This window comes from Neurospora tetrasperma, assembly GCF_000213175.1.
Source record: "Neurospora tetrasperma FGSC 2508 unplaced genomic scaffold NEUTE1scaffold_4, whole genome shotgun sequence".
Taxonomy (NCBI): domain Eukaryota; kingdom Fungi; phylum Ascomycota; class Sordariomycetes; order Sordariales; family Sordariaceae; genus Neurospora; species Neurospora tetrasperma.
This window is the reverse complement of record NW_009799102.1, coordinates 1,059,262-1,085,857: the sequence shown is the minus strand read 5'-3', so window position 1 is coordinate 1,085,857 and position 26,596 is coordinate 1,059,262. Positions and strand designations below refer to the sequence as shown.

General features: G+C 52.5%; 10 protein-coding genes across 10 annotated transcripts; 4 read left to right on the top strand and 6 right to left on the bottom strand.

The window, feature by feature from the left end:
- Nucleotides 1-398: 398 nt before the first annotated feature.
- NEUTE1DRAFT_130332 (uncharacterized protein) lies at nt 399-2,029 on the bottom strand (the record flags this gene model as incomplete). The annotated part of the gene is made up of 5 exons (XM_009853646.1): nt 399-993; nt 1,066-1,146; nt 1,229-1,618; nt 1,733-1,745; nt 1,873-2,029. The coding sequence occupies 5 exons, from the start codon at nt 1,891-1,893 to the stop codon at nt 854-856; spliced, it is 645 nt and encodes a 214-aa protein (XP_009851948.1).
- Nucleotides 2,030-2,916: 887 nt separating this feature from the next.
- NEUTE1DRAFT_117284 (uncharacterized protein) lies at nt 2,917-3,198 on the bottom strand (the record flags this gene model as incomplete). The annotated part of the gene is made up of 1 exon (XM_009853645.1): nt 2,917-3,198. A coding segment is annotated over one exon (216 nt), but the record flags the coding sequence as incomplete, so codon positions are not given.
- Nucleotides 3,199-4,145: 947 nt separating this feature from the next.
- On the top strand, nt 4,146-8,486 carry NEUTE1DRAFT_83486 (uncharacterized protein; the record flags this gene model as incomplete). The annotated part of the gene is made up of 2 exons (XM_009853644.1): nt 4,146-6,729; nt 6,835-8,486. The coding sequence occupies 2 exons, from the start codon at nt 4,146-4,148 to the stop codon at nt 8,484-8,486; spliced, it is 4,236 nt and encodes a 1,411-aa protein (XP_009851946.1).
- A 456-nt stretch (nt 8,487-8,942) lies between these two features.
- NEUTE1DRAFT_83483 (uncharacterized protein) lies at nt 8,943-10,258 on the bottom strand (the record flags this gene model as incomplete). Its single annotated transcript, XM_009853643.1, has 3 exons — nt 8,943-9,375; nt 9,507-9,638; nt 9,678-10,258. 3 exons carry the CDS (start codon nt 10,256-10,258, stop codon nt 9,162-9,164), a joined length of 927 nt encoding a protein of 308 aa, XP_009851945.1.
- Nucleotides 10,259-12,174: 1,916 nt separating this feature from the next.
- Nucleotides 12,175-12,595, top strand: NEUTE1DRAFT_122892 (uncharacterized protein; the record flags this gene model as incomplete). The annotated part of the gene is made up of 1 exon (XM_009853642.1): nt 12,175-12,595. The coding sequence occupies one exon, from the start codon at nt 12,380-12,382 to the stop codon at nt 12,593-12,595; it is 216 nt and encodes a 71-aa protein (XP_009851944.1).
- Nucleotides 12,596-13,368: 773 nt separating this feature from the next.
- On the bottom strand, nt 13,369-16,077 carry NEUTE1DRAFT_147033 (uncharacterized protein; the record flags this gene model as incomplete). The annotated part of the gene is made up of 3 exons (XM_009853641.1): nt 13,369-14,627; nt 14,685-15,553; nt 15,833-16,077. 3 exons carry the CDS (start codon nt 16,075-16,077, stop codon nt 13,477-13,479), a joined length of 2,265 nt encoding a protein of 754 aa, XP_009851943.1.
- A 3,274-nt stretch (nt 16,078-19,351) lies between these two features.
- On the top strand, nt 19,352-21,731 carry NEUTE1DRAFT_117282 (glucan 1, 4-alpha-glucosidase; the record flags this gene model as incomplete). Its single annotated transcript, XM_009853640.1, has 2 exons — nt 19,352-19,625; nt 19,688-21,731. The coding sequence occupies 2 exons, from the start codon at nt 19,382-19,384 to the stop codon at nt 21,322-21,324; spliced, it is 1,881 nt and encodes a 626-aa protein (XP_009851942.1).
- A 630-nt stretch (nt 21,732-22,361) lies between these two features.
- Nucleotides 22,362-22,769, bottom strand: NEUTE1DRAFT_117281 (uncharacterized protein; the record flags this gene model as incomplete). The annotated part of the gene is made up of 1 exon (XM_009853639.1): nt 22,362-22,769. The coding sequence occupies one exon, from the start codon at nt 22,738-22,740 to the stop codon at nt 22,585-22,587; it is 156 nt and encodes a 51-aa protein (XP_009851941.1).
- Nucleotides 22,770-22,796: 27 nt separating this feature from the next.
- On the bottom strand, nt 22,797-23,610 carry NEUTE1DRAFT_130327 (uncharacterized protein; the record flags this gene model as incomplete). The annotated part of the gene is made up of 2 exons (XM_009853638.1): nt 22,797-23,240; nt 23,320-23,610. The coding sequence occupies 2 exons, from the start codon at nt 23,593-23,595 to the stop codon at nt 22,797-22,799; spliced, it is 720 nt and encodes a 239-aa protein (XP_009851940.1).
- A 571-nt stretch (nt 23,611-24,181) lies between these two features.
- On the top strand, nt 24,182-25,741 carry NEUTE1DRAFT_83471 (uncharacterized protein; the record flags this gene model as incomplete). The annotated part of the gene is made up of 3 exons (XM_009853637.1): nt 24,182-24,455; nt 24,529-25,094; nt 25,175-25,741. The coding sequence occupies 3 exons, from the start codon at nt 24,390-24,392 to the stop codon at nt 25,554-25,556; spliced, it is 1,014 nt and encodes a 337-aa protein (XP_009851939.1).
- Between the last annotated feature and the right edge of the window lie 855 nt (nt 25,742-26,596).

The window sequence follows — 26,596 nt, the reverse complement described above, 5'->3', positions numbered from 1 at the left end:
TGGGCAACCCGCATTTGTCCCACTGATGGACCCAACCTGGAATCCGGACCCCCAAATTCTGGGGATTCCATTGCCTACACAGTCCAAGTTCCACGCGTTCTTCTTGTCTGCCCTAGAGGTACAGTGGGGGATGGGACTGGCCTCTTGTCCGCACTCAAACCCACTTCAACCGCCTCGGGTGACGCGATGGGAGTAGGTAATGGCAGTCACCATAATCCACCAGGCAAGCCCAGATGTCTTGATTTGTGTTGACTCTTCCCCGCTGTTGCACATAACCAATGTCATGACGAGACCCTGCACGATTATCGTTACGTACTCATTGTCCATGTACTCCTCTCCTCCCACATTGTGGATGCAATAGATGGAGACCTTGACAACTTGGAGCCATATATACCAGGTTGAGTTAAGAGCTGTTTATCGCCCATAGTTCATTTCAACTAAATAATATCTTTCATAACCCATGCGCAAGTGATGGCTTCGTTAACCACATTGAGGAAAATTCCAACGACCAGCACGGGGGGAAAAGGGAAGAAAGGGGTAGTAGTAGTAATAACAACAAAAAGGAAAGGCTGGAAGACGAGCATCCTTTCCCCCCTCCCCAAAAGCCCAAAAATAAGAGAGAAAAAGAAAAACAGACCATCCCATCGGCGACCGTGATGTAATAAGACTGGGTAGGATCCGTCCGTACTTTTCCCCCGATGCTGCTCTTCATTGTTCATCATAAGCCTCCCATTGCTTCATGTCAGACATATGTGACGCCGTTGTTGGTTCGGCACCCTGTTGTACTCTGCTGCACCCTGCATCTCAACCCTTCGGGGCCACTCGGTTCCCGGCCCGCAGAATCAAGCACCTCCTAACAGCAGCCAGACTTCGCCTGGGGGTCGTTCGCGGTCTGACTGAGCGAGATGCTCTGGCCAGACAGGTTTTGGTGGCCCTCGTTGGACCCGCTGGGGCCGTTGTCGAAGTTCTTGGTCGACACGATCTTGTAGATTTCTAGATAAATGATCGCATGTTAGCGTTAAGCTCGCGCCACAGCAGCAGCTGTAGGCTTTGGGCAAACGTTACCAGTCAAAATGTTTTGGAACGCGAGCTCGACGTTTGTGGCGTCGAGAGCCGAAGTCTCGATAAAGGATAGGTGGTTTTCCTCTGCGGTTCTCTCTGTCAGTCATCCTGGCGATACGGCTTTCCCGAGCGACAATGTCGTCATTGCTGTGACGCGCAAACGTACCGGCAAACTTTTTGGCGTCCTCCGTGGGCACGGCTCTCAGATGCCGCAAATCGCTCTTGTTACCCACGAGCATGATGACAATGTTCTGGTCGGCATGGTCGCGCAGTTCCTTCAGCCATCGGTTCACGTTCTCAAACGTCACGCCCTTGCTGATATCGTAGACGAGGAGGGCGCCGACAGCACCGCGGTAGTAGGCAGAGGTGATGGCGCGATAACGTTCCTGGCCGGCAGTATCCCAAATCTGTGCCTTGATTGTCTTGGAGTCGACCTGAATGGATCTGGTGGCAAACTCGACGCCGATGGTGGACTTGGAGTCGAGGTTGAACTCGTTACGGGTGAATCGACTGAGAAGGTTGGACTTTCCGACGCCCGAGTCTCCGATGAGGACCACTGGTAGCGGGATCTGCAGTCAGTAACTGATTTGCCGCCGCCGTCGTCGTCGCCGCCGTCATCGCATCGTCGCGACTGCTTCAGAGCTTCTGGGGAGGGGTATGCTTGCGGTACCTTTGAAGAGAAACTGTGACAGTCAAAGGCTGGTCAGCGCAAGCGGACGGAATAAAGGGGGCACGTCCTAACAAGGATATCGAATCGACGCAAGATGGATGATAGGCAGGCGGACGGCAAGAAAGAGGAGGCGGGCTTACATCGTACTCGTCGTTGGCCATGGTTGCGGTGTGTGATGAATGACAGAGGTGCTGGAGGCAGAGGGTATGCTGGAATTCGGCGAGCTGGTGATGGGCTGAGGCAATGTCTGGCAAGTGGTTGTCGCGTTGATAGTTGTACTGTATGCAGACAAAGTCAAGGGCAATGCGATGTATGTGAGTTCGGGTTCGATCAGTGGTGGTGTCCAGGAGAGGCAGGGCCAAGGAGGGCGGTGCGGCTCCCCTCGAGTGGGTCCGAGTTTTTAGCTAAGGTACCTAACCAAGTGCAGCCAGCCAGAGGGTGCTGCAGTGCCCCTGAAGGGAACGAACGAATGAATGGAATGCCTCTGCGCCTGAAGTCACATTTGCAGTGAGCCACGGCCCCCTCCATGGGCGGGTGAAGAGACCGGGCTGTCAATGGACGCGGGCTAGACGGCGTAATATTGGAGGGTCAAAGAGCTGCGACAGTAGCGTTAACGGTGGACTAAGTCTAATGCCCTGGTGCGGACAGCGGTGGGCCAACAATCCAGGGATCGCGGACGGCTTTTGTCTACCTACCTCTACTATCCCAGGACAATGGAGATGACCGTTTTGTTTGGGCCAGTAAGGTGGTGGTTGGGTGTCACGGGCACTGGAAGCTCTTTCAGGTATCAAGCGCCATTCAGGCTACCATGGAAGTACCGTTGAGGTCTTTACCTTCCTCTACTATCTACCTCTAGAGGGAGGTCTCCTTTACTTGAGGTTTCCTCGCGACAATCAGTCAAGATGACGCGCCCCGAGGAAGAGACGAGACATGGACGACATCGAGCTATTGACCTTTGGCAATTCCACACATCCGCCGGCATTGCGGTGACCATGCTCTGGAATACATTAACTTGATGTGTTCTAAGAAAACCCATCAACCCTTTCATGGCTTATCCTTTGTGTTACTGCCCTCTCTTTCCCATTTTCACTTCCTCGTATGCGCTCTTCCCAATCCCTCCTGTCTATGACATTCAATGAGCTGCCAGCCCCCCCTTGGGACCTCCACTTACGCCCTTTTACTAGGTATCGACTTGCTACTTCAATACCAGCTGTCTTCTCCCGTCTTCCTACCTTAGCCAAGACCACAGCTAGGTAGATGGAATGGCCGAAAAGGGTTCGTACATACCTAGTACACAGCTTACTTTCACGTGCATAGACGGGCACGAACGGATAGCATAGAGGTACGGAATCCACATAAGCGTAATAGTCCAAACACAGTAACCATCCAGGGATTGGCATGGTCTCTGTCTCTAATATCTGGTTAAATATCTTTATTCATTTCTTCCAAATCCAACTGTATTGACAGCAATAACGGCGCTTAGTGTGCTCATTCGCTTGCAACTAACCAAGCACATTCTTGTCCCTAGAGCAGATCTAATACATTGTTGGTACACTACACAGGTGTAGCGGTGCCAAATCAAACAGCCCAAGTTGATTTCAACAACGAAGCATTGGATATACTCAGGGGCACTTAATGGCAATACCAAAGCTGTGCTTCCACACTGGTTGACGACCTTCAGCCAACACCGCGGTCACTCTTGCATTTTTCCTGTGTCAATGGCTCTTTCTTTGCACCTTCCCTATTCTGATTCTACTAGATACCGTTCGTCTACCTCCACTGAATGGTACCTGACACTACGGGAAATAGTGGGCCACTCAGTCCAAACCCCACCTTCACCACCACGTCCAGTCTCGTCTTTGTTCATCGCGTCCAAATTCCTTCCTCGTTTTTTTTTCACAACTTTCCGTCCCATGGAAAACCCCTTCTTCCAAACATCCATCTTCAATCGTCCTAAAACATCGTCAGAAAAGGAGGTTCAGATCAGAAACACTTGTCCAAATACTGCGTTCTTCCAAGTCCGCCGGGGCACAAGGTACATGGCAATATTGTCGCCAATCATCATCTGAACGTCATTTTTTCGAGTTTACGCATTATGTAAACAATTCTCAGTTTACCGATCAAGCAACCTGACAACTTTCAGTCCCTCAACGGATATCTGATATTTTGTTGATTTCATACCACACAAAACCACATCGAGTCATCGAAACTTTACAAAGTAGTGCGTCTACTTGGCAGTCATTCAGGCAACGCGAATAGCTACGTGGCTACCACTGCAAGGACGCCGAGTGACGGACATGGGAGCTATGAGCCCTCTGCTGCTTTGAACCTCGGCCTCGAAAGTTGTAAAGATTACAAATTGGCCGCCTGTTTCTCAATCCTGCCACTTTTTACAGTCCTCAAAACCCTCAACATGTTTAAAAATGTGGGCCGGAGAGTGTCGAAAGACTCGACTCACTCGACCCCTACCGTCGAAGATGAGGATGACAACATATCTCTAGCTTCAACAGCGTCCGTGCAACACGACCCAGATGAAGAATTCGAGGTCGAGGATATCCTCTTCGAGGAACTAGACGATGATGGCAAACAAGTCTATCTAATCAAGTGGGAACGCTACCCGCTAGAACAATGCACTTGGGAGCCCGAGGACAACCTGGGTGACGAACTCATAGAGATGTGGAGGGAGAAGCAACTGAGGCAGGAGGCCGGAGAGGAAGAGCCATTTGATGTGCGAGAGTTCCGTGCAGCCGTCAACAAGGCTAAGAAGGCAAAGGCCGACCGTCATCGCCGTCGCAACGCGAAGCGGCGGAAACTGGGTCTCCCGTTGACCGAGCCCTTCGATAGCTCAAGCTCGGAATCAGACCTAGACATTGTCAAGGCCGAGTCCTCTGATGAATCCAGTGATGAAGCTTTGGAGCAAGAGGAACCCGTCTCCAAGGACGATCGGGAACCACGCTCGGCTCAAGAGAGTGGTGCACGCCCGCAATCAGAGCAAAAGCCCAAGCAAAAGATATTCAAAGGCATCGCTCAACCTGTACCCAAATCGGCCAAGACTGCCGCCACTACACGAGAATCGACCTTTCTCGAGCCCAAACCCAAAGCCTCTTCAAAATCCAGTTCCAAAGCCCCTGAAAGGCCTTCCCCGCCGCAACCGTCGTCCTCCAAGCCTCGACCTGAGCGGAATTTTGTATTGACAACTGGCTACCAAGGAACTGCGAGGAAGCCTGTGGATAAAGCACGACCTAGTACTCCAAACGGGTTGACTAGGCCACTGCCCCAATCAACCCGTACCGCTCCTCCAATTGCGTCTCGACCTACGTCTGCTGGCGTCCGAAAGCCTCTGACTGCCAAAAGAACGGCCGTTAAGAAGATGGTCAGCGTCAATATCTTTGCAGCAGGCAAAGTTAGAAAACCCCGACAGAAGTTGGAGAAGGCTATGTCAGACCCAACCAAAGATCCAAAGCAGTTTAAAATGCTTAGTCAACGCCGGTGGGCTGAGAAGAAGAGCAGGGATACGGAGGATCGTCCTCCCGATCTATCGACAGCGAATATTCAACTCTTCAACATCAGACAGATCCCAACAGAAAGAAAAACCTCACTAAGCACAACCACGTCATCAAGCACGCCTATTCTGGCCCCAGGTGGTCAAGTGACTAGGACACAGGTCGAAATAGAAGCCGAGAACACAGCCGGGCTTGAGCTCAGCTCGGACGAACCGGCACCCGTGAACAGCCAGGAACTGTCTATTCGACCCAGGGATCCGCCCAGAAGGAAATCTGCTTTGACAAAATCAAAACCCGATGGAGGACAACCCAAGGAGCGCAAATCCGTCCGCTTCGTGCCTGGCCATGATGAGACCACAATTCCTCAGGAACGGGAACAGATGGATGTTGATGGGATGTTTGTCGAGCCTGTTAATACAACGCCAACTACGCCCACAAATTCGACGGCTCACAAGCGCATACCTAGTCCAGATCCGCCGCCTGCTACTGCTTCTGCCGGCGAGTCCGATGACGGGGTGCGAAGGGGAAATCTGAACAAAAGACTGCTGATCGCCGAGATCCCCCCTTTTGAGGTCACATTTCACGATGTGCCGCGAGATACCCATCAGTTGTGGGCTGCACATTTCGGCAACCAAAAGTCGCTAGAGATTCGGCTAAGTTGTTTCGCTGAAACAGCAGTGGCAAAATTGAAGCCTCCCTTGTTCCAAGAGTGCCTGGCCAAAGGGCCTATAACGTCCGAGAACAAAGAAGCTATAGAGAAGCTTGCACAGCAGCTTAAGGCGCGACTGCTCGGTCTTTACTACTCGGGTCGGCATTACAACCTTCTCATTTATCCCACCAAATGTGAGCAGTGGCAAACTAAATTGTTTGGCCAGGAGGTAGCAACTGGCTTGACTGCAGCGCTCTGTTATACTATATTCTCATCAGATATTGACTGTGGAACTATGCTCCGACCGCTCAGTCTTCCGCTACATTTGCCAGAAACGAATAGAAAGGCAGTGCCCACCAGGACGTGGCTGATGAGGAGACTGTACAAATTCGATTACAATCAGCTATTACCAAGAAAGCCGGAGATTCCACAGATACACAAGTTCTTTCTCGCTTTCCCCGAGTCAGGAACTGGAAAAGCTACCCGGTCAGTCGTCTTTCAATGGCTGCGCTCTTCCAATCCCGCCTGTCACGTATACATATCTAGTCAACCAGGCTCTTGGGATGCATTCAGAGCCAGCGTAGCCGAGTCATCTGGTGTTGTCATCATCCACGAAACGTTGGTGTGGAGTCTTCGCCGGTTTCCAAAGCTTTCCGAGTACCTGGTCAAGAAATACGACGAGTATTGGTGCTTTACGGAGCCAACCGAAGCATATCCCTTATATCCGTCAATGTCCTTGCCGGAAAGCGTCCCCCCCGGGATTAGTCAACTGACACGGATATTGCCATTCGGAACAGCAATTCTGCTCACACCCAGCTTTCTGGTATCCGAGCCTGAACACGCTCGTGAGTTTCTTGATTGGTTTCTCAGCCGCCAATCGAGTTCCACCTTTTACTATAGTCTGGTGACGGCCTCCAACATCCATGAGTACCTTCAAGATTTGGCATTAGAATGCATCGATTCGCGCGAGAGGTGGTGGAACGCGGGACCGAGCCTTGGGATGACTCCTATTGAAACCCAGTTCGAGATCAACTTGCGAGGACATAGCCTTGACGAATGTGAATCTAGGCTTCAAGCCGGCATCATTGCTTCTGAACTTCACAGAGTACGCACCAGAAAGCTCGACTCCTCCGGTGGAATGGAGGAGGACCACAGCCCGCTCATCTATGCGGATCCGTCCATCGACCCAAATGACGAGCAAAGCCTAGTCAACTGGTTCGGCTGGTGGTCAACCCTGCGGGCTGATCAGTTCCGAAAGTTCCATGTTGTTGGATCGTGTACCAGTATTGGTTATCCAAACACCAAGAAGGGAATTCGGACGGTCCGCATTCCCAAATATCTTAAAACAACAATCAATGACCCAGACGCGGTAGCAGAGGTTGTGCAGGACGAAGCATCGCAGAATCTCCAGGTACCAGCACACGAACTGCCTCCCAGCAAGCCACCAAGTGCGGCGCGTAGTTTGGAGTTGACTGGCCCCTTCAAAAGCGATATACCGGGCTTAAGCAATGACCGTGGAGAGACTCTTAAAACATTCCTTTTCAGCAACTTTTGTAATTCCGGTCCGAAGCCCAAAATGCGGTTTTACGGATATCCTGTGACGTGGACTGATTCGGAGATGGCGAGATCCTACGGCGATTTGATGCTCAGGTACAACCAACCGATCAGCCAGTGGTTCAGTTATACATGGCCATTCGACAAAACCTTCAACACTTACATAGGCCTGTTTTATACCATTTCCGAGGAGTGGGATCCCCAGAAGCCTCCACAAAACCCGAATCCTAGGTGGCATCCTTGGCTTGCGATTTACAGGCCTGTCAATGCCGATATTTTCCCCTACCGACGGTGCGAGGTTATCATATGGGACCCCCTCGCGAGGAAGCGGTTTCCGGGCTCACAGGCACCGTTAGAAAGGGAGCTCGCTCATATGCAACGGCGTGTCATTCAGTATGTCCGTGAGCACTGCGGAAATAAGAATAGGGGTACGTACCTCGACCAGGTTTGGCTCGGCGGGTTCAACTGCCCCAGTGAATGCGAATCTCCTTATCCGCTCGACATGACGTTGAAATTCGCCAGAACAGTGATGCAAGATATTGGAGAACATCTTCCACCAGCGGAGCAGCGGTTGCCGGAAAAGGGTTTCAGGAAAGTTTTAAAGGAGCACCCGCCGGCGCTAGATACGATGAATGGCGGAGGTCTAGATAGCGACGACGACGTTCTCATGGATGTCGATAGCAACGATGGCTGGGAAGACGAAGACGAAGATGTGCGCATCATCTTCCATCCACCTCGAGGCACCAAGCTCTCCCCTGGTTCCCGCTCAAAGTGCACCAATAGGCTCTACGAGGAGGCACGTCTCGCCAGGGCCAGGTCCTCTTCGGACCATATGGAGTTCAAGTTCGTCCCAACGCTCAAGTGGTACGAGGACCAGGTCGCGGAGGGGCGCGGCTTTGAACACATTAACATCCAGTCGTGGCAAGACATCTTCAACATCTTCCAAGTAGGAAAGGCGAAGGGTAGCAAGGTGACGACAGCGACGGGAGCGGCGAAGGCTCCGGTGACGCGTGGAGACAGAGAAGGAGATGTTCAGATGACCGGCTAAGGAAGCGGCAAGTCGGAGACGTCAACTACTACGAATACGTCCAAGGAAAAGTCGCAGCTGGTCGTACACAAAGGTGTGAGATTTATCCGCTCTAGGTGCCCGCATCGAGTTACGCCTTGGCATCTATCAAAAGAGAGCAAGATACAAGCAGTTCTCAAGGGCAAAGAGCGGCAGCGGGAGGGTGGTGGTGGATGTATGGCCGCAAGATCAGGCGTTTCAAAAGCAAGGGCGGCTGGGACGAGAGTCACGTTACAATCGTTAACAAAGTCCGATATGAACGTTTCCTCTGTGTAAGGAACATTTCTACAATAAGCTTGGCTCTGGGCAATGGGTGGAGGATAGAGGTGGTGTTCTTGTATGCTTGAGACGGTGGAACTTGTAAAAGTTACAGGAGAAGAATGGTCAGAATTCGTGTACTCAAAACATGGATATAGTTCGTTGTATGGGGAGGCGTTCAGGACCACGAGTGTCAATTATGTAATTCCCTTGTTTCAGACACTTCAACACCACCAGCCAGTCGATGTATATATAGTTGCCTTACAACTCGGTACCCACCCAATTCTACTCCCTTCAACTTCCGCAACGCAAAGATTTATAACCAACTCTTTTCTTCACGCAAGACATCGTATCCCTCTGCCACCTCCTTGTCAGTCACACCCCCAACATCACTGCCCCTTAGTTCTGCGGCGGGACACCAAACCGTTCAGCAAACGGATCATATCTCCAATCCATCACCGGCTCATGCTCTATCGCTCCAGCAATCAAATTGGCCATGTCCACTCCGTCCGGGTACATCTGCCTGACGAATTCGAAGGTCAAGTCCAAACCCGCCGTGACTCCTGACGAAGTCCAGATGTTACCATCAACCACCCATCGAGCTGGCGAGACCCTGTTTCATGACACTGTTAGCAAGAAGCTTCTCTTTTCAAAAGCCCCAATACGCCCAATCCAACCTAAGAAGAAAGAGGAACAGGTAACAAGTACCATAGAAAGAAAGAGAAAATATATGGGAAAACACACCACTTAACCTTGTCTCCCAAAGGCGTCACCTCATCCCAAACCATCTTATTCGTAGTCGCCCTCCGCCCATCCAGCACGCCCGCCCTAGCCGCCACCGCAGCACCAATGCACACCGTCACCAAGTACTTATCCCTTTTTCCTCCTCCTTTTTGCTTGCCCCCGATCCCAAACTCCACCACCATCCTCCTCAAAAAGTCCAGCTCCCGACCTTTTCCTTCCAAATCAGGACTGTACACCCCATCGCCGCCGGGTACGATTAGCACATCCACGCTCTCCAGCACCTCGCGCATCTCCTCCCACTGCTGGTCCGTCGTGGGAATCGGATGGGTGGGGTTGAAGGTCGGGTAGAAACTGCTGTTCAGAGGGTTGTTGTTGATGGGCGACGATGCTAGTAGACTCGGGGTAGTGAGGACAGGTGCGAGACCGGAAGAGTATGGGGCTTGGAGGGAAAAGATGAGGAGACGTAAGGGGTGGAAGTGGCCGACGAATTGAAGGATTTCAATGGGTCCGTAGGCGTCGAGGATCTCGAAGGTGGGGAAGAGCAGGAGGGCGTAGGTTTTGGGGGTTGGGTAGGTGGTTGAGTTGCTGTTGGTGTTGTTGGCGGGGGTTGGGAAGGGGTTGGTGGGCTTTGGGTTGGTTTTGGGTAGGGATTTGAGGAGTTCTAGGTTGGATTTGTGGTGGGGGAGGATGGCGGCGGTGGTGAAGTGGAGGTGGATGTGGGTGAGAATGGTGGTGAGGATGGAGAGGCGCATCTTGGCGGTTGGAAAATCGTCTGTTGATGGTGTCGTTGTCGTTGTCGTTGTCGTTGGTGTTTGGGGTAGTGGGGTGGTTGATGGCTGTTGTTGGCTTCTTGGAGCAGGAGATGGGAGTGAGTGAGTGATGCTTATATGTCTTTTCTTGTTCTCGACAATCTCCACGCGAAACTGAAGGGCAGCTTGTATTCACCAGCTTCCATGTTCATTACTAGACCAGCTGGATAGGAGAGATTCTACGTACGGTAGACTGAATCTTCCCAACGAGCTACCGAGCTGGCACTATCTTCATGCATGTCAGTTCCTTCCAACAAACGATTCGTCATGCATAGTCTTACAGCCAGCTCAAATCTCCTCATGAGGTCTCGCCTTCACACAGCAGCATACCTATCACGGTGGGTGACAGGCGACGAGACTTGGTGTTCATCTCTAGAAAACATTGACATGTGATGTTTGAGCAAGTATGTGATCCAAAGGGAGCAGTACTGACCAATTAGTTACACAGAAACTACGCCGGTTTCCCGGCATTCAACTGTGTCCCATATGAAGTTGTCCCAAGCTCCGATGTTCAACGGATGTAGACCTTGTCAGGCCGTCTCAAGCTCCGATGCTCAACGGGACTAGTAGTTGTCCTAACCTCCGATGCTCAACGGGACTAGAATTTCAGGCTGCCGTAAACTGTGGGATGTGAGCTTGTCCCCCGGGGTACCGAAACAGCGGGAGAAGATAAATTTCGCTTGTGTAACCTTTGACGCTGACATCCCACAGTGCTTTATAAGTTCAAGACCACACTTCCCAATATTGATAATCCAGAAGAAGCATAATACAGAGACGGACCGACATGTAAGATAGTAGATCACCATTAGACATAGACCTTGATTCGCTTACACTGGTACGCAAGTCCAAAACGCAGGTAAACATGTCTCATAAGTGCTCAGTTTCATAGACGGGACGCTAGAGAATGTCATGCGGGAAGCCGTCAGACATACCTTGACTAGAATCGATGCTCTGACTCTTGGTGTTGTGATATTGACGCAAGTTCCCTGCTTCAGTTCTGATAGTTTTTCATGATGATGACGGCGTCGTCAATCATGAGGATGTGGTGTCAAGGCTATCAGGAGGAAAAGCTGCCGCCCACCAAAACCGCCTGCCAAGATTGTCGGGATTAAGGCTATACCTGTCGTCTCACGCTCAAGAAGAGCTTCATCCGATCTCCCTTTCATCACATCTTCCACCCTTCCAGGTTTGCACACCAGCCACTACCAACTGACTTATCTACCGCCCTATGTCCGTCCATCCTATTCCAAATTTACAACTTCCTTTCAGTAACGATGAGCCCGTTTCTTGGTTCAGGTTGTTTGAAGGTTTGGATTGGAGAGATTTGGGGTGGTGAACGGTGAACCACTGGGAGAGAGTACCAACACGTTCCGAACCGGCCGAACTTTGTAAAAGCAGGCCTGGTGGAAGTACTACATCTACTTGGGTGGTGGACGGTTTATCGCACGGGACCGACTGAATATACCTTTTCTTGCGTTTCTTTGTGTTCGTTTCGGATGTCGAGTCCATGCAAGTTCTTCTTCCTTCGTCTCTGCGTGTTCACGATAAAAGCATCAGCAAATGTTGAGTGGTGTTGAGATATGGTCCATGGTCACAAGAAGGAAGGACGACAGTGTGCCGGCATTCCTGCCTACTCTACCCACGTGCTGCCCAACAGTGCACGACCCACCCAGCGGGGACCTCAGCACCTTCTAGATCCACTATCGGCTGACCGCCTAAAAGTTGACAACATCGCAGCCTAGGTAAGCTAGGTGCTGCTGCTCCTCGCTGTTCGGCGCATTGCTAGCCGTACGTCATTTTGACTTTTGGTTTTGTTTCCGTCTACAATCTCTCACCTGATCCTTCAACAACCATACTCCCTTTCATGTTTCCAAAGTCGAACGGTCTTAATTGATACCAACCTATTACCGTACCTACCTCTACTGGAAAATAACACGGCGAGTCGTTAATCATCGGCTCTGTTCCCACCAAGCATCGACGAATTTCAAAACACCAACCTACACACATACCTACCTACCATCACATCCCGCGACATCCGAACCACCACCACCAGTCAAGGAAAACATGGCCCGCAACTACTTCTCCCCCTACGCCCCCCGTCGGCGCTCCAACCGCATGGTTCTCATCTGGGTTACCCTCTTCTTCTCCATCATCTTCTTCATGTGGTGGATACAAACTCGTCACCACGACGCCGCACGCGCCTACGCAGACTTGCTTGTCCGGGGCCCGAGGATGGAAGGGGATAATGCGAGGGGTGGGAGAATTTTGGAAGATGCGTAAATGAAAAGACGGAAAAATCATGTTCCAAAACATGTCCGGAAGGAGGGAGGTAGGGGGGGCTCACACATTTGTTGTCAGTGGCGATCACCTAGGCCGGAGAACGAGGGGAATCCCCCTTTTTTTTGGATGAGGAAAAGGATGATATGGATGGGGTAGCGTGGTTTGAGCACGGAAAAAGGGTCGGCGGTGGTGGTGGAGTTGGAAGGGTGGGAGAGAAAGCTTCGTTGCAGAGTCTCAGAGACCTCAGCAAGCGGAGAGGGGATGACGACCAAGATACCCACGATATCAACATAGCAAGAAAAGCCGGAAAACGAGAGAGACGACTTCTGGTGGTTGGGTTAACAATCTCTAGAGGAGGAGTTGGTGGGCGAAGCACCCAATTTCTTGGCCAGAGGTCATGGCCGGAAAAGAACGCGTTTGGCTCTGGCGACGAACGGACGGAGGCATTGAGGATTACGAAATGCGTATACCGAGAGACACAACAGGAAAGTAATGTTTTATTTTGGGTTTGACAACCCGGCGATCATTTGCTCTCTCACTTCCGTGCCAAAGCAGTGACTTACGGTATTCTTTTGATCGGACATTCCAGTGACCTACATCAACCAGTGGCCATGCTTTTATCGTGGGCAGAATGTTTACAAGTGCATATTTTCACGGCAAACGGTAATTCAGCGGGATCACGACTCGACGAAAAGATCTACATCTTACCTGTGCACGACGCTAGAGGGCTCGTCCCGTGTCAGCGAGTCCAATGAACTTGAAGGTAGATGATAGAATAAAAAGGGTTGTATGCACCTTGTTTCGTATAGTATAATCCAAACAACCATCTCTCGACGCTCCGAATCCCAGTCGTAAGTGATATCAAGCTTCCACGTCATCCCTTACGCCAGCCGAACACCAGCTTCCTTGCGCTTCTTACCCTGGTGTGACGCCGCCGTGCTCATGCCAACGTTCTGACTAGCATCAAGGAAACTCTGCGCCATTTGTTTCTTCTTCGCCTCCTGCTTCTTGAGCATCTTATCCGTCTTACCTTTTCCGCTGCCTTTACCGTGGAACTGGTGCGACAGCTCCTTGAAGGCCTCCTTCTGCCCGAGCTGACGGCCGTCCTCGCCCACATACTTGAGCTCAACAGTGGGTTTGTACGCTTCCCTGAACAACTGCTCCATGACGCGTGCCTGATGCTGTTCACGGATCGTGTTCTGTTGGCGCTGCCACTCCTCACGCTCGCGGGTCGACATCCGGTCGAGACGGCCGCTGGCACGATCACGCTCACGCTGGATACGGGTCTCCTCGTCGAACTTCTTCATGAGGCGGGCGAGTTCGGCCTTGAAGTGGGCACTTTCGCGGAAGTTCTTGACGAGCTCTCCGCCGCGGGACTCGGCGTCGATGAGGCGGCGGTCTTTGAGCAGGGCGAAGGTTGCGGCCATGCCTTGGGCGACAAGCTGTTCTTCTTCGACACCGGTTGTGGGAAGCTCAGCGGTCGGCGATGTGGCCCGCTCAGACTGCCCATCCTTGTCGGCGTCTTCCATTTCCTCGTCTGATGATTCCTCCTCCATTGCTGTAACCGCTGTCTCTGTCCATTGCTGAGGCTTTGGCTTTGGTGCTTTCTTCTCCTCTTCGCGCTCTGCGTGGAGAGCATCAACGAACTCGCTGATTTCGTCGATAACGATACCTCCAGCCTCGGCGGCTTCCGGCTCGGGTTGGTTCGATTGTTCGCGCAGCTGTTTAGCAAGCTCTTCGGGTCGCGTCTTTCGCTTCTTCAACGCCGCGGATCTCTGGCGGGCCAAGGATTGTTGCAGATCGTCATCGTCGACAAAGTCTTCGTCAAAAGTCTTCCTCTTTTTCGTGTAGGTCACAGCCTCCGAATCGATGTCCATCTGCTGCTCTGTGTCTGCTGGAGCTTCCGGCTCTCCTGGATATAGCACATCGTCATCGTCTCGTCGCCTTGTCGACTTGGTCTTCTTCTTTTTCGGCTTCTTAACTTTGACTTCGGAAGCATCCATGTAATCTGATACTGGTGCAGGGGCATCGTCTGTGGGCACGAACATTAGCATGAATCAAAGTATTTGGGGAAGAGGGCATAACATACCGAGCATATCCAGATCAACCGTCTGCCCCTTCCGCTGAACAGGCGCACTGTCTAGAATGTCGGCCAAGGAATCTGTCGTTGTCGTTGTCCTAATTGTCTGCCCAAGTGTAAAAGCTTTTTTCTTTTTGCCGCTGATTTCCTCGTCGTACTGTGACAGGATCGTTCGTTCGCCCGTCTCGTCAATATCATTGGGGTCGTAAAGCGGCTTCTTCTTCTTGAGGTCGAGTCTCTCGTTCAACTTCTCTCGCTCGCGCAATTCAATGTTTTCGAGCTCGTCCCCTTCTTCTTCGGCATCCAGCACGCCGGTATCTTTGAGCGTGAGAACCTGGTCGCCGCTCTCGAGGAAAGTGTCGATATCGTGGGCAACCTTGACACCGGCCAGATCCCTAGCTGTGTGCTCAGCCGCCGCCGCTGCCGCCGCCGCCGCTTCCTTCTCCTCCTCGGCCTTCTTTGCCGCCTCGATCTTCTTTTGCCGCTTTTTCTGGTTCTTAAGCCAAGCCTTGGCATCAAGCTCGTCGTCTTCCACGTCATCGGCTATGCCCTTGCCGTCGAGGATGGCGTTGCGCTGGGCCATCTCGCGGGCCTTTTTGATAGCGGCGGCTCTCTCCTCGCGCTTCTTCTTTGCAGCCTCTGCCTCCAGGGCTTTCTTGTAGTTGTCGTACGATGCGGCTTCGCGGGTCTCAAGGGTGCTGCCCTTGTCTTCGCCTTCGGGAGTGGGTGATCGAGCCTTGGGGGCCTCGCCGGGGACGGGCAGGGGCTTCATGCCCATTGCCCGTCGCACCTTGTTGAGCTCTTCGATTGACGCGGCGTCCATTGTAAGATCGGTTTTTGATGAGGATATGTGATGGTAGTGAGATGTCGCAAGTCGGCTAGGGTGCGGTCGTAGGTGCCGAAAGAGTCAAAATTCCGGGTCGCGTGTGCGAATGGACGATGCACAATGATCAGAGTAGTGACCTGGAGGTATGGACCGACAGTGAAGTGAAAGTTGCCAGTGAAATCGCTAGACGTCAGTTGAGGCTGACAGCGAGTGGCAGGCGAACAACAGAACTGAAGTCTGGGCCTGGCCGTAGGTACGTCTAGGTTACTGCAGTGAGGTGGCTGGAGCCATGCGATAAGATAAGGTAAACGGGTACCTAGTACCTACCTACGCAGTATCCACCAAAACTTGCAAGGCTGGCTTGGCATCCGATGCACAGACCCCACCTCCAAAATTTTCGTATATCAAGCGGGACGTCGCGCCCAACTCTTCCTCTTTCTCTTTTTTCTTCTCCTCACGGACCTGTGCCCAGCGCTCCTCTGCCGCCAGCTCGTGCTTGCACTTGTAGGTAGCTAGGGTTGAGTGCTGAGGCAGTTCGGCAACCAAGGAGCCATCCAGGACTTTACGTTCTTCCATGATGTCAATTTCCATCCGACAGGTCACCAGAAGAACCGAACTCCGGCGTGAACCTCGTTCGCCGCAAGGCTTGAGCTTGGGGAGCGCCGGATGATGTAGGGGAAGTCATATTCCAATCCGTTCGCCGAGGACGTCGTCCTATGAGGCTGGGGGAAACCATGACAATTGCCACATTTCCTGCCGTAAACACATGTGTTTTGATTGCTGCCCTCTCTGATCAAATGACGTTTAAAGCTTGCCCTTGTGAAGATGAGCAGTCGGGATTCGTACCGACATGTCAGATAATAATTCCATGTCCATCATCACTCTTGGAATTTTGGCATCAAGTCAAGCCAGCCCGATCCCCCGCCAATATGCTTTCACATGCGTAAATCGCTAGAACATGAGATGTTCAAATGTCCGTCTGCTGTGTTGCCAGCCAATCGTCTGACTTTGACCCTGACTCTCACATGTTTGGTGAAGTGGGATGTTCTGTCATCAAGAAGGACCGACCTGGTGTTGAGAAATTCACCATTTCGAGATAATGTGTTGACCTAGGGTAGCGTCGGCTTCCACTCACTGTTCACATCCGCGTATCGGAAACATCAGTTTCTTCACAGCTGGGAATTTCCGAGGTCGCGGCGTCTCGCCCCATACTGTAGTGTTCAACGGCCACCGTGGTTTTGGGAATGGAGTCAAGGCATCTGTATGTCCAAGTAAAACGCCGAGAGTTGAAACGTCAAATTTCCCAGTGCAAGTTTTTTGGGTCGGCCTTTTTCGGCGGAATCCCCATGTCAAACGTCCAGTTGCTACTGCACGTCACGCAAATAGTCTGGGTCCTTTCTCTTCAAGGTGCATCTTTGATAGGCACGTGGGTGATATGATGGTGCTTCCAGATCGTTCTTTGCGATCTGAAACTGTGAGACAGCTGTTGTCCATCAGTGTTCCCCGGCTCAACGGCGGCGTGACCGGAATTTCGTCAAGTTATGCCGGCCCTTGAGAGAACTGGCCATTGACATTAGGGAACAAGTCGTGTCATATGGACTGATGCTATTCCCAACCTGTGTAACTGTTGACCCTAACCCGATTTGATCTATTCGGCCTAGCTAGAAGAAACATATTCATACACTACATTTCCCACCTTTTGTGATGACTTCGATGGGCTCTGCTTCAAAAACGTAACTGGAACATGGTCGCCTACATAGTTCGGCATAAGTCGCACTCCCTCAATTCCGACGAATCCTGCGCAAAATCACCCCTGTCCTTAGCATAACCGGACTCCTTCCTGTTCCTGACACAACGGCCGCGAATGCAGATGCAGTCGGCACTCCAACGCAGTCCACCCCCAGATCTCACCCAGCCGCACTCCACGCTAGCCGAGCTGCCGGAGCGGGACCTCCTTTGTGAATTTGGGGAACAGGGGTCCTGTCATGTATCTGCCCGCAGCCAAGAAAGAAGAAAAGTCCGGGGGAGGTAAGGTTGCTCCGACATGCTTGTCTGCCCGACTTCGGTGTTCCAGGTTCCCCAACTTCACTTTCTATCCTCGGCATAGCGCCCGTCCGCGGTCCTTTTCCATCAGGCTTTTCAAGGCCTTTTCCAACGGCCCCAAGCCCTTCCCCCAGACGCCACAGACTGCCCCAAGATCGAGACGGCCCGATTTCGAAGGACCTCCTCGGCGGCGGCAGACCATCATTTGTCACAGTTTTGTCGGCCGGACGAGCTGACGTATGATGGAGACGCGCATCATTGGGCGTGGGTAGCAGTGATGGCGGAGAGGAAGAGAGACTCGTCCCATTTACAGCGAGAGGGTGATGTGCCCGTGGTTCGTTTTTGGCTGGCAAGACTTGCAAGACTAGTATCAGTATACCCTCCGCCAAGCTTAGGACAAGAGATGGAGAGATGCTAGAACGAGTATTCTCCGACGTGAGCCTCCGACTAAAAGATCGATATTCGTAACGATGGAGTGAGTACCTAGCGGGCCGTGATAGACACCATGTTTCTCCCAGTTCCAGACCATGGGTATGACAAAGCTCGCTTCACAAAGTACAAAGAGCATCACATTGCCATGTGTGCAGGTGTCAATAGGGAAGGGCGGAAAAGTCACGAGGTTTCATGGTGTTCCCATGACACTCAGAGGTGTAGTGTATAGTTCCCCGCATTATGGGGGTTTCTCCGCCATTACGAGATTATGGGGAAACCAAACCAAACTTCAGGCGCCAAAAGGGAAGATGTAACCTCTGCCCCATATGTACCCACCCGCCGCTTCCATTTCAGATCCCAGGCTGCAGTGCGCCGTGTCGGTGCAGATTTCACATGAAAGCTGAAGCAAGTCAAGTGAAAAATGCGCCATCCACTCATTTCCTTCACCATGAACACACCGACATGACTGACGGCAGTGACACTGACGCCTGCCTATGGCAGCCACCATTCATTTCTCGATGCGACGGTAAACGACGCCCGCGGCGAGATTAGGTCATTGCCGGATTGAAGCTCTCTCCATCATGGATCCATTCCCGGCCAATCTCGGCCAACCACACTGTCCACTCGCCCAGGTCAGCAGCTCAGGACTCTCTCCTGGTTTGGTACCGCTTAGTGTAGAGCATACCGCTCTCAGTCCCCATAGACCAACCATAACACCGCACGTTCTCTTTCACTCAAGAGCTTATCATGTCCCCTCTTTCTGCTCCAATGATTCGGACTGGTCAAATACCAGGAAACAAGGGAGAGAGCGCAGTGCGAGCAAGCGTTCCTGCAGATAGAGCAGTGGGACTGCCGCGCCACAAAGGAAGAGGATCGTGACGTGACGTGACCAGTGACCAGAAAGCAAAAGATCCAAAAGAGTCAAAAGGACCGAGCCTCACCTAATGGCCCGGATGGCACTCAAGACCGTCCTCTCGGCCCTTTCTCCAACTCTTCTCCTTCCATAATTCACCTAGGTACATACACGGCCTACGCTTCTGTCTCATCCCATCCCATCCCATCCCATCGACGACTCTAACCCGCGAGTGCAACCTCATCATCCACGAACGGACACCCCGGCTCTCCTCCGAAGCCCTTGCAAGTGGAAGCTGAGGTTGCCGAACTTGGACGACCAGGGTTCACCAGCCGGACCGCAACTCGAACGTCAGAATACAGGCCTCAGCCTCCAAAGGGGGTTAACGCCAAGCGAGAGCAAGACAAGATCGTCGCCCATCAACATCCTGGACAAGACAAGATGGACGCAATATATAACCTCAAGCAAGTCCTCCTCAGCAACCATGATTTCACCACCAGCCTGGTCTCCAACGCAACAGACTTCTCGACAAGTCCCTTGACCTACTTCGCCATGCATCTTGTCTCTTCGCTCCTCGTCGTGGGCGCCGCCTTTCAGGCCGTGCTCGGTCTGCCGGATCCTCTGCATGAGAAGAGGCACAGCGACATCATCAAGCGGTCTGTCGACTCTTATATCCAGACCGAGACTCCCATTGCGCAGAAGAACCTTCTGTGCAACATTGGTTCTTCTGGATGCAGAGCCTCCGGTGCTGCCTCTGGTGTTGTGGTTGCCTCCCCTTCCAAGTCGAGCCCCGACTGTAAGTGGAAATTGCACAGTGTGTCTCATCTCTCATGGCAGCATAGCTCACAGTGTCGATAGACTGGTATACCTGGACTCGTGATGCCGCCCTTGTCACCAAGCTTATTGTCGACGAATTCACCAACGACTACAACACCACTCTTCAGAACACCATTCAGGCTTATGCTGCTGCACAGGCCAAGCTTCAGGGCGTTAGCAACCCGTCCGGTTCCCTCTCCAACGGTGCCGGTCTTGGTGAGCCCAAGTTCATGGTCGACCTCCAGCAGTTCACCGGTGCCTGGGGCCGCCCCCAGAGGGATGGTCCTCCCCTTCGCGCCATTGCCCTCATCGGCTATGGCAAGTGGCTCGTCAGCAACGGTTATGCTGATACTGCCAAGAGCATCATCTGGCCCATTGTGAAGAACGACCTTGCCTACACTGCCCAGTACTGGAACAACACCGGCTTCGATCTCTGGGAGGAGGTCAACAGCTCTTCTTTCTTCACCATTGCCGCCTCCCACCGTGCTCTCGTTGAGGGTTCTGCCTTTGCCAAGTCCGTCGGCAGCTCTTGCAGCGCTTGCGATGCCGTTGCTCCCCAAATTCTGTGCTTCCAGCAGAGCTTCTGGTCCAACAGCGGCTACATCATCTCCAACTTTGTCAACTACCGCAGCGGCAAGGACATCAACTCCGTCTTGACTTCCATCCACAACTTCGACCCCGCTGCCGGTTGCGATGTCAACACCTTCCAGCCCTGCAGCGACCGTGCTCTTGCCAACCACAAGGTTGTCGTTGACTCCATGCGCTTTTGGGGTGTCAACTCCGGTCGCACTGCCGGTAAGGCCGCCGCTGTCGGTCGCTACGCCGAGGATGTCTACTACAACGGTAACCCCTGGTACCTCGCCACTCTCGCCGCCGCCGAGCAGCTCTACGACGCCGTCTACGTCTGGAAGCAGCAGGGTTCCATCACCGTCACCTCCACTTCCCTCGCCTTCTTCAAGGACCTCGTCTCCTCCGTCAGCACCGGCACCTACTCCAGCTCCTCCTCTACCTACACCGCCATCATCAACGCCGTCACCACCTATGCCGACGGCTTCGTCGACATCGTTGCCCAGTACACTCCCTCCGACGGCTCCCTGGCCGAGCAGTTCGACAAGGACTCGGGCGCCCCCCTCAGCGCCACCCACCTGACCTGGTCGTACGCCTCCTTCCTTTCCGCTGCCGCCCGCCGCGCCGGCATCGTCCCTCCCTCGTGGGGCGCCGCGTCCGCCAACTCTCTGCCCGGTTCCTGCGCCGCTTCCACCGTCGCCGGTTCCTACGCCACCGCGACTGCCACCTCCTTTCCCGCCAACCTCACGCCCGCCAGCACCACCGTCACCCCTCCCACGCAGACCGGCTGCGCCGCCGACCACGAGGTTTTGGTAACCTTCAACGAGAAGGTCACCACCAGCTATGGCCAGACGGTCAAGCTCGTCGGCAGCATCGCTGCGCTCGGCAACTGGGTCCCCGCTAGCGGCGTCAGCCTGTCGGCTAACCAGTACTCTTCTAGCAACCCGCTTTGGTCCACCACTATTGCGCTGCCCCAGGGCACCTCGTTCACGTACAAGTATGTCGTCGTCAACTCGGATGGATCCGTCAAGTGGGAGAGCGATCCTGACCGCAGCTATGCTGTTGGGACGGACTGCTCCTCTACTGCGACTCTTGATGATACGTGGAGGTAAATCGCTTGCTTCGTACTAGGTAGTAGTAGTGATTGGGAAAAGGAAATGAGAGAATGGGAACGGGAACGGGAATTTGTGATTACAAAGTGTAAAATTGACAGGCCTAGGGTTTGGTTAGATGCATAAGGGGGGAGGGGGGCTAGGAAACGGAAAGTTGCATATCAACCGAGGAAGAAAGAAAGGGAAGAAACGAAAGGGAAGAAACGAAAGAAAGAAGGGAAAACAGGACTTCAATTCTCACAACAGCATCAGCTACCTGGGCATCATTGATTTCTCTTAGAATGCTTGTGTCCTTTCAGTTTTCTTCCCCCTTTTCTTTTCTTTTCTTGTCCGTCTCTTACACCTATTTCCAGCCAAAGTCCCCACAGATACAAACTTTTTGTTAAATCTTCTCTGTATCAAAATTGACATTTTCAGCGTTAAGAAAGACAGTGGCAAATGTAATAATCATTCAAATCAATCAACCACACACACACAAGTTTCATTGTGCAGAAGTGGAGTAGAGAAAATAAACTATGGGTTTATATTTACGAGCTCTGGACAAAACGTCCAACAAGTCAAGCTTCAAAGGTCCGCTGGCTCAATGGCAGAGCGTCTGACTACGAATCAGGAGGTTCCAGGTTCGACCCCTGGGTGGATCGAGTTGCAATTTGGTACGTTTAGTACCAAAATCCCTTTAATTTTTTTTTTGGCCCTGAGTCATGTGCAAGACACCCCTGATCGGGTCTGTACTGAACTGCTTGTGGTGCGGTGCTGTGGTTTTGGGATGTAAGGAATCAAGGGAGGAACTGCCATAATGCCATGCTTTTTGTTCAACATATGTGTAGATGTCTTGGATGTCGAAGTTACTAATTCGTAAGGGTTTGTAAAAAGTGACTTCGTAAACAGATCATGTTTCGCTTTGTTTTTTCGCATCTGCAAATGAAAGGCGCTTTTTCAGTATAAGATACTTAACAGGGTGTAATCGGTAGGTGCCAGTAGCATGATTGGTCAATAGGTAGTTCGGTATATTCTGAAGTACGCCCAAAATCGTTTTTATATCCTTTTGCCCGCTTACCCATTCCCTTCACAAGCAACGCTTTAGTTGCCGTGGTATATATGCTTTGTCAAAAACCCTCCAAAAAAAACCAGAGAGGAGGCATTATATAATACATGAGATTGTTAAAGAGACCTGTGAACGCCGTTTTTTGTTCCTGCGCGGGGGGGCGGGCATATGTTGCATACAATTCGTTTTGTGTTGGATGTTGTACACGGGGCTTATTACAGTCGAGCCCCCTTTTCCTCTTTATATCTTCTTTTTCGGTTTCCCTGGCTATATCTTGAGCCCCATATATTGAACATTCCTTTCTTCATGGGCTTGTTCTCATGTCGTGTCATGACATGACATCTCAGGGTATCCTGCCCTGCTAAGCCCATGCCAAGAATCTCTGCTTAGCCCTTTTCCGGTTGTTGGATGAAACAGAAAAAAACATTTATTTGTTCTTGACGACGCCGACCTGGGCAGGGCGGAGGACGCGGCCGTTGAGCTTGAAGCCCTTCTGCTGGACGTGGAAGACGACGTTGTGCTCCTTATCGGGCATGGGCGCCATGAAGGTGGCCTCGTGCTCGTTGGGGTTGAAGACCTCACCCTCAGGTTCGATGCGCTCGAGACCGTGCTTCTTGAGGGTCGAAAGGAGGATGCTCTCGGTCATCTTGAGACCCTCGTAGAGGTTGACGAGGTCCTTGAGGTGCTCAGACTGCTCCTCCGACTTGAGCTTGTCCTGAGGAACCACGCTCAAGGCGCGATCGAAGTTGTCGACGCTTTCAACAAGGTCCTTGGCGAACTTTTGAATGGCAAAGTCCTTGGCCTGCTTGACATCGCGGGCGGTGCGCTCCTGGAGGTTGCGGAAGTCGGCGACGGTGCGAAGGCACTTGTCCTGTAGAGAGGGGCATCCCGTGTAAGTGACTTGTCCATCATAGCTGTACATGCATATGCTTTGAAGCTCAAGAACCCACCTTCCACTCGCGGGCCTCGGCGTCCTTGGCCTCGAGCTGCTTCTTGAGGGCAGCAACGACATCATCGGTCTCACCCTCCTTCTGCTCGGCGCCCTCGTCGGCCTTCTTCTCACCCTCAGCCTCGGCGCTGTACCACCGGGCGGCGGAGCGCAGCTGGGGAGCAGCTGTCCGGGCAGCTTGCATCTGGAAGATCTGGGAAGCAATAGGGCGCTGGGCGGCAACGCGGGCGCCGGAGCAGAGGGCTCTGGAAGAGCGGGTGAGGGCTGTTCGTAGCATTTTGGCTGGGTATCTGGATGTGACGGGTGGTGAGATGTGGCGATGTCAAAGACAAGGAAGCGTCGCGTGTTGAGAGAGGCACTTTCTCAGAAATTTTGAGACAGCTGCGCTAGCACGGGACGGAGACGGCATGGACGGGCGGCGGGTTGGGCGGGCCAACAGGGGACTTCGCAGTGTCTCCCACAGTGGGATGGTGGGAGGGTGGGTGCTGCTGCATCAATCCTGTGAGCCGGCTGGGCGGGAGCGAACCGAAAAGCGGGCCATGAACGGACCGCTCAAAATCGACAAATTGCCTGCCGGACCATCGAGTTTTGCTCAAATCGACGGTTGGAGCTTCGACAGCGCCCCGGGTGTGCCTGGCGGGGCTCTTTTGTGCGGGGAGTCGAGATGGACCTGGCTCCTACTCTGTTAAAGACACGCCGTGGAGTTAGCTAACGCCAGGTCATGTGAAGATAAGGCCAGCTTAATCCTGGTCACTTTGTCTGCCCGCTGCGGCCTCAGCCAGAGGCAAGGTTGAATTCCAGATTGGCGACTGGCCGCAGTCCTAGGTGGTGGCGCCTCCGAACCTCGACCCGTCAACGCGCCGGAAACCGAAATCAGTCCGCAACTTGCATTTCGCATCAACCGGCCCTTAACAAAGGCCACCTCAACCTCAACTCACCCTGCCCAGAACCACAATTTCCTTGAACCGTTTCTCCCCCCGCATCCGAATACCTCATACACCACAAAACGTACCATCGAGAACTGCCGATTGTAGCGAGAACAACTGACCGACCGACGGTCAACACGCAAAGATGGATTACGATCCGATGGTGATGGACGACGCCGAGTCCCTGGGACCGGTCGTCAAGATCTCACAAGTATGTTCTGTGTGCTCTTGCTCACAGCAATTGCGCTCAGCTGCTCGTTCATCGTTCTAAACCATCATTCTAGGCGGACAACACCCGAGTCAAGTTTGAGCTTTCCAACACCGAGCTCAGCTTCGCCAACTCCCTTCGTCGCGTCATGCTTGCCGAGATTCCCACGATTGCCATCGATCTAGTCGAGATTGAGGCTAACAGCTCCGTTCTGGCGGACGAATTTATTGCCCACCGCCTGGGCCTGATCCCACTCAATGCCGAAGGAATCGAGCAGCTTCTGTATTCTAGGGACTGCGACTGCGACGAATACTGTGAGCATTGCAGTGTGACCCTCAACCTTCACGCCAAGTGCACTGGCGACGACATCATGCAAGTCTGTGCCCGCGATCTTGTTCCAGTCGGCGATCGCGTCAACCAAGTTCTCGGCTCGCCTATTATCAATGATCCTGAAGGCCAAGGTCCCCTCATCCTCAAGCTTCGTCACGGGCAGGAGATCAAGCTCCAATGCATTGCGAAGAAGGGTATTGCAAAGGAGCACTCCAAGTGGGCCCCAAGTGCCGCCATCGGCTTTGAGTACGATCCTCACAACAAGCTGCACCACCTCGACTTGTGGTACGAGCAGGATCCCAAGAAGGAGTGGTAAGTACATTCGTTACATAATCTCATTTTCTCCGATTCCCTTTAATGTGACCGATTTCTCACCATATTTTTCTTACTAGGCCTCCTTCGGAGTACGCCGACTGGGAAGAGCCTCCCCAGGAGGGCGAACCGTTCGATTACGATGCAGTACCACAACGCTTCTACTACAACGTCGAAACCGCCGGTCCTATTCCCCCTGATGCTATTGTCACTGAAGGCATCAAGGTCATCCAGCAGAAGCTGGCTGGCTTGATTCACGAACTTACCGAAAGCGATGGTGGTGAGAACGGATACAACGGACCGCGCAGTCCAGGCTACAATGAAGGTGGCGACAACTGGAACGACCAAGGATCATTCACGCCATATGGAAACGGAGGAAACCAGAGCTCTTGGGGAGGTCAGGGAGGTACCACGCCCTACGGAGCGACTCCCTACGGAGGCGGCCAAAATCCTTGGTCTTGAGCATCATATGCTTACAGTTTGCGATTTGCGACGTCGATTACTCCTCCTGATGGCTTGCGAGGTCATTGCGCCTGTCTTTTTCGGGAGGTTTTGGGTATCTGCGGTATCTTTGCGGCGCGGGTTTTAAGCTGCGCACTTCGATTAACAACACCACACTTTCACTATTCAAGCAAGATGCCGATTCGCATTTCTATACACACACTCGCGCCATCATCACCAACTCAGCATCTACTTAGTAATTGTGGCGCCTCCGTTCCTTACTGCGGGGACCGTAACTCAATCACTCTTCGTGGCTGAGGCCCACGGAACGGATCAGGGCCAGATATCGGACTTTGGCGTCAGGCACGAGCCGCCACACGTCAAGGCCAATTTTGGGGGAAACCGGGAAAAGGGAAATCTGAGAGCTGGAGCTTGAAATTAAAGGAGAGGAGATAGGCGCATTCTGAAGGAATTCAAGTCAGGGCGAGAGAAAATCAGAGCATATCTTATTTGAGCGTCCCTCGCCCAGACACCACATATACTAGGCAGCGGAACGAGGACAGCTTTCTCTGTTATTGGCGCCCTGCAAATGATCTATCGCACAATTGCGAGGTATAGACAAAAGGTGAATATAGTTGCCCTGGTCTGGCGACTACATAGGGGACGAAAATACCCAAAAACATTCATAAGCGGTTCGAAAGTGCAAGGTTCATAAATAATCAAGATGCCATTCTTGCCGGTTGCTGGAGTCTAGTAAGCACTTGCTGCTCTGGTCTATTTGCTTTACACAACTCTATGGGAAACACCAAACTCCCAGGGTAGAACTACATGAAGCCAAAACACCATTGTCGAAATGACAGCCCTACCGCCGCTTCAATGCCTGACGGATGAGGGAACATCTAACAAAGGAAACCTATGAACAAGAAGAAAAATGAGGCGTCGCGATCTAGGTCCTGACAAAAAGACCACCATTCGACCTTTGAAATGCAGAGTTCCTCTATACAAATCCGTCCATTATGTCCCCACCCACAACCAAGACCCGACCACTTTTGATTGAAATG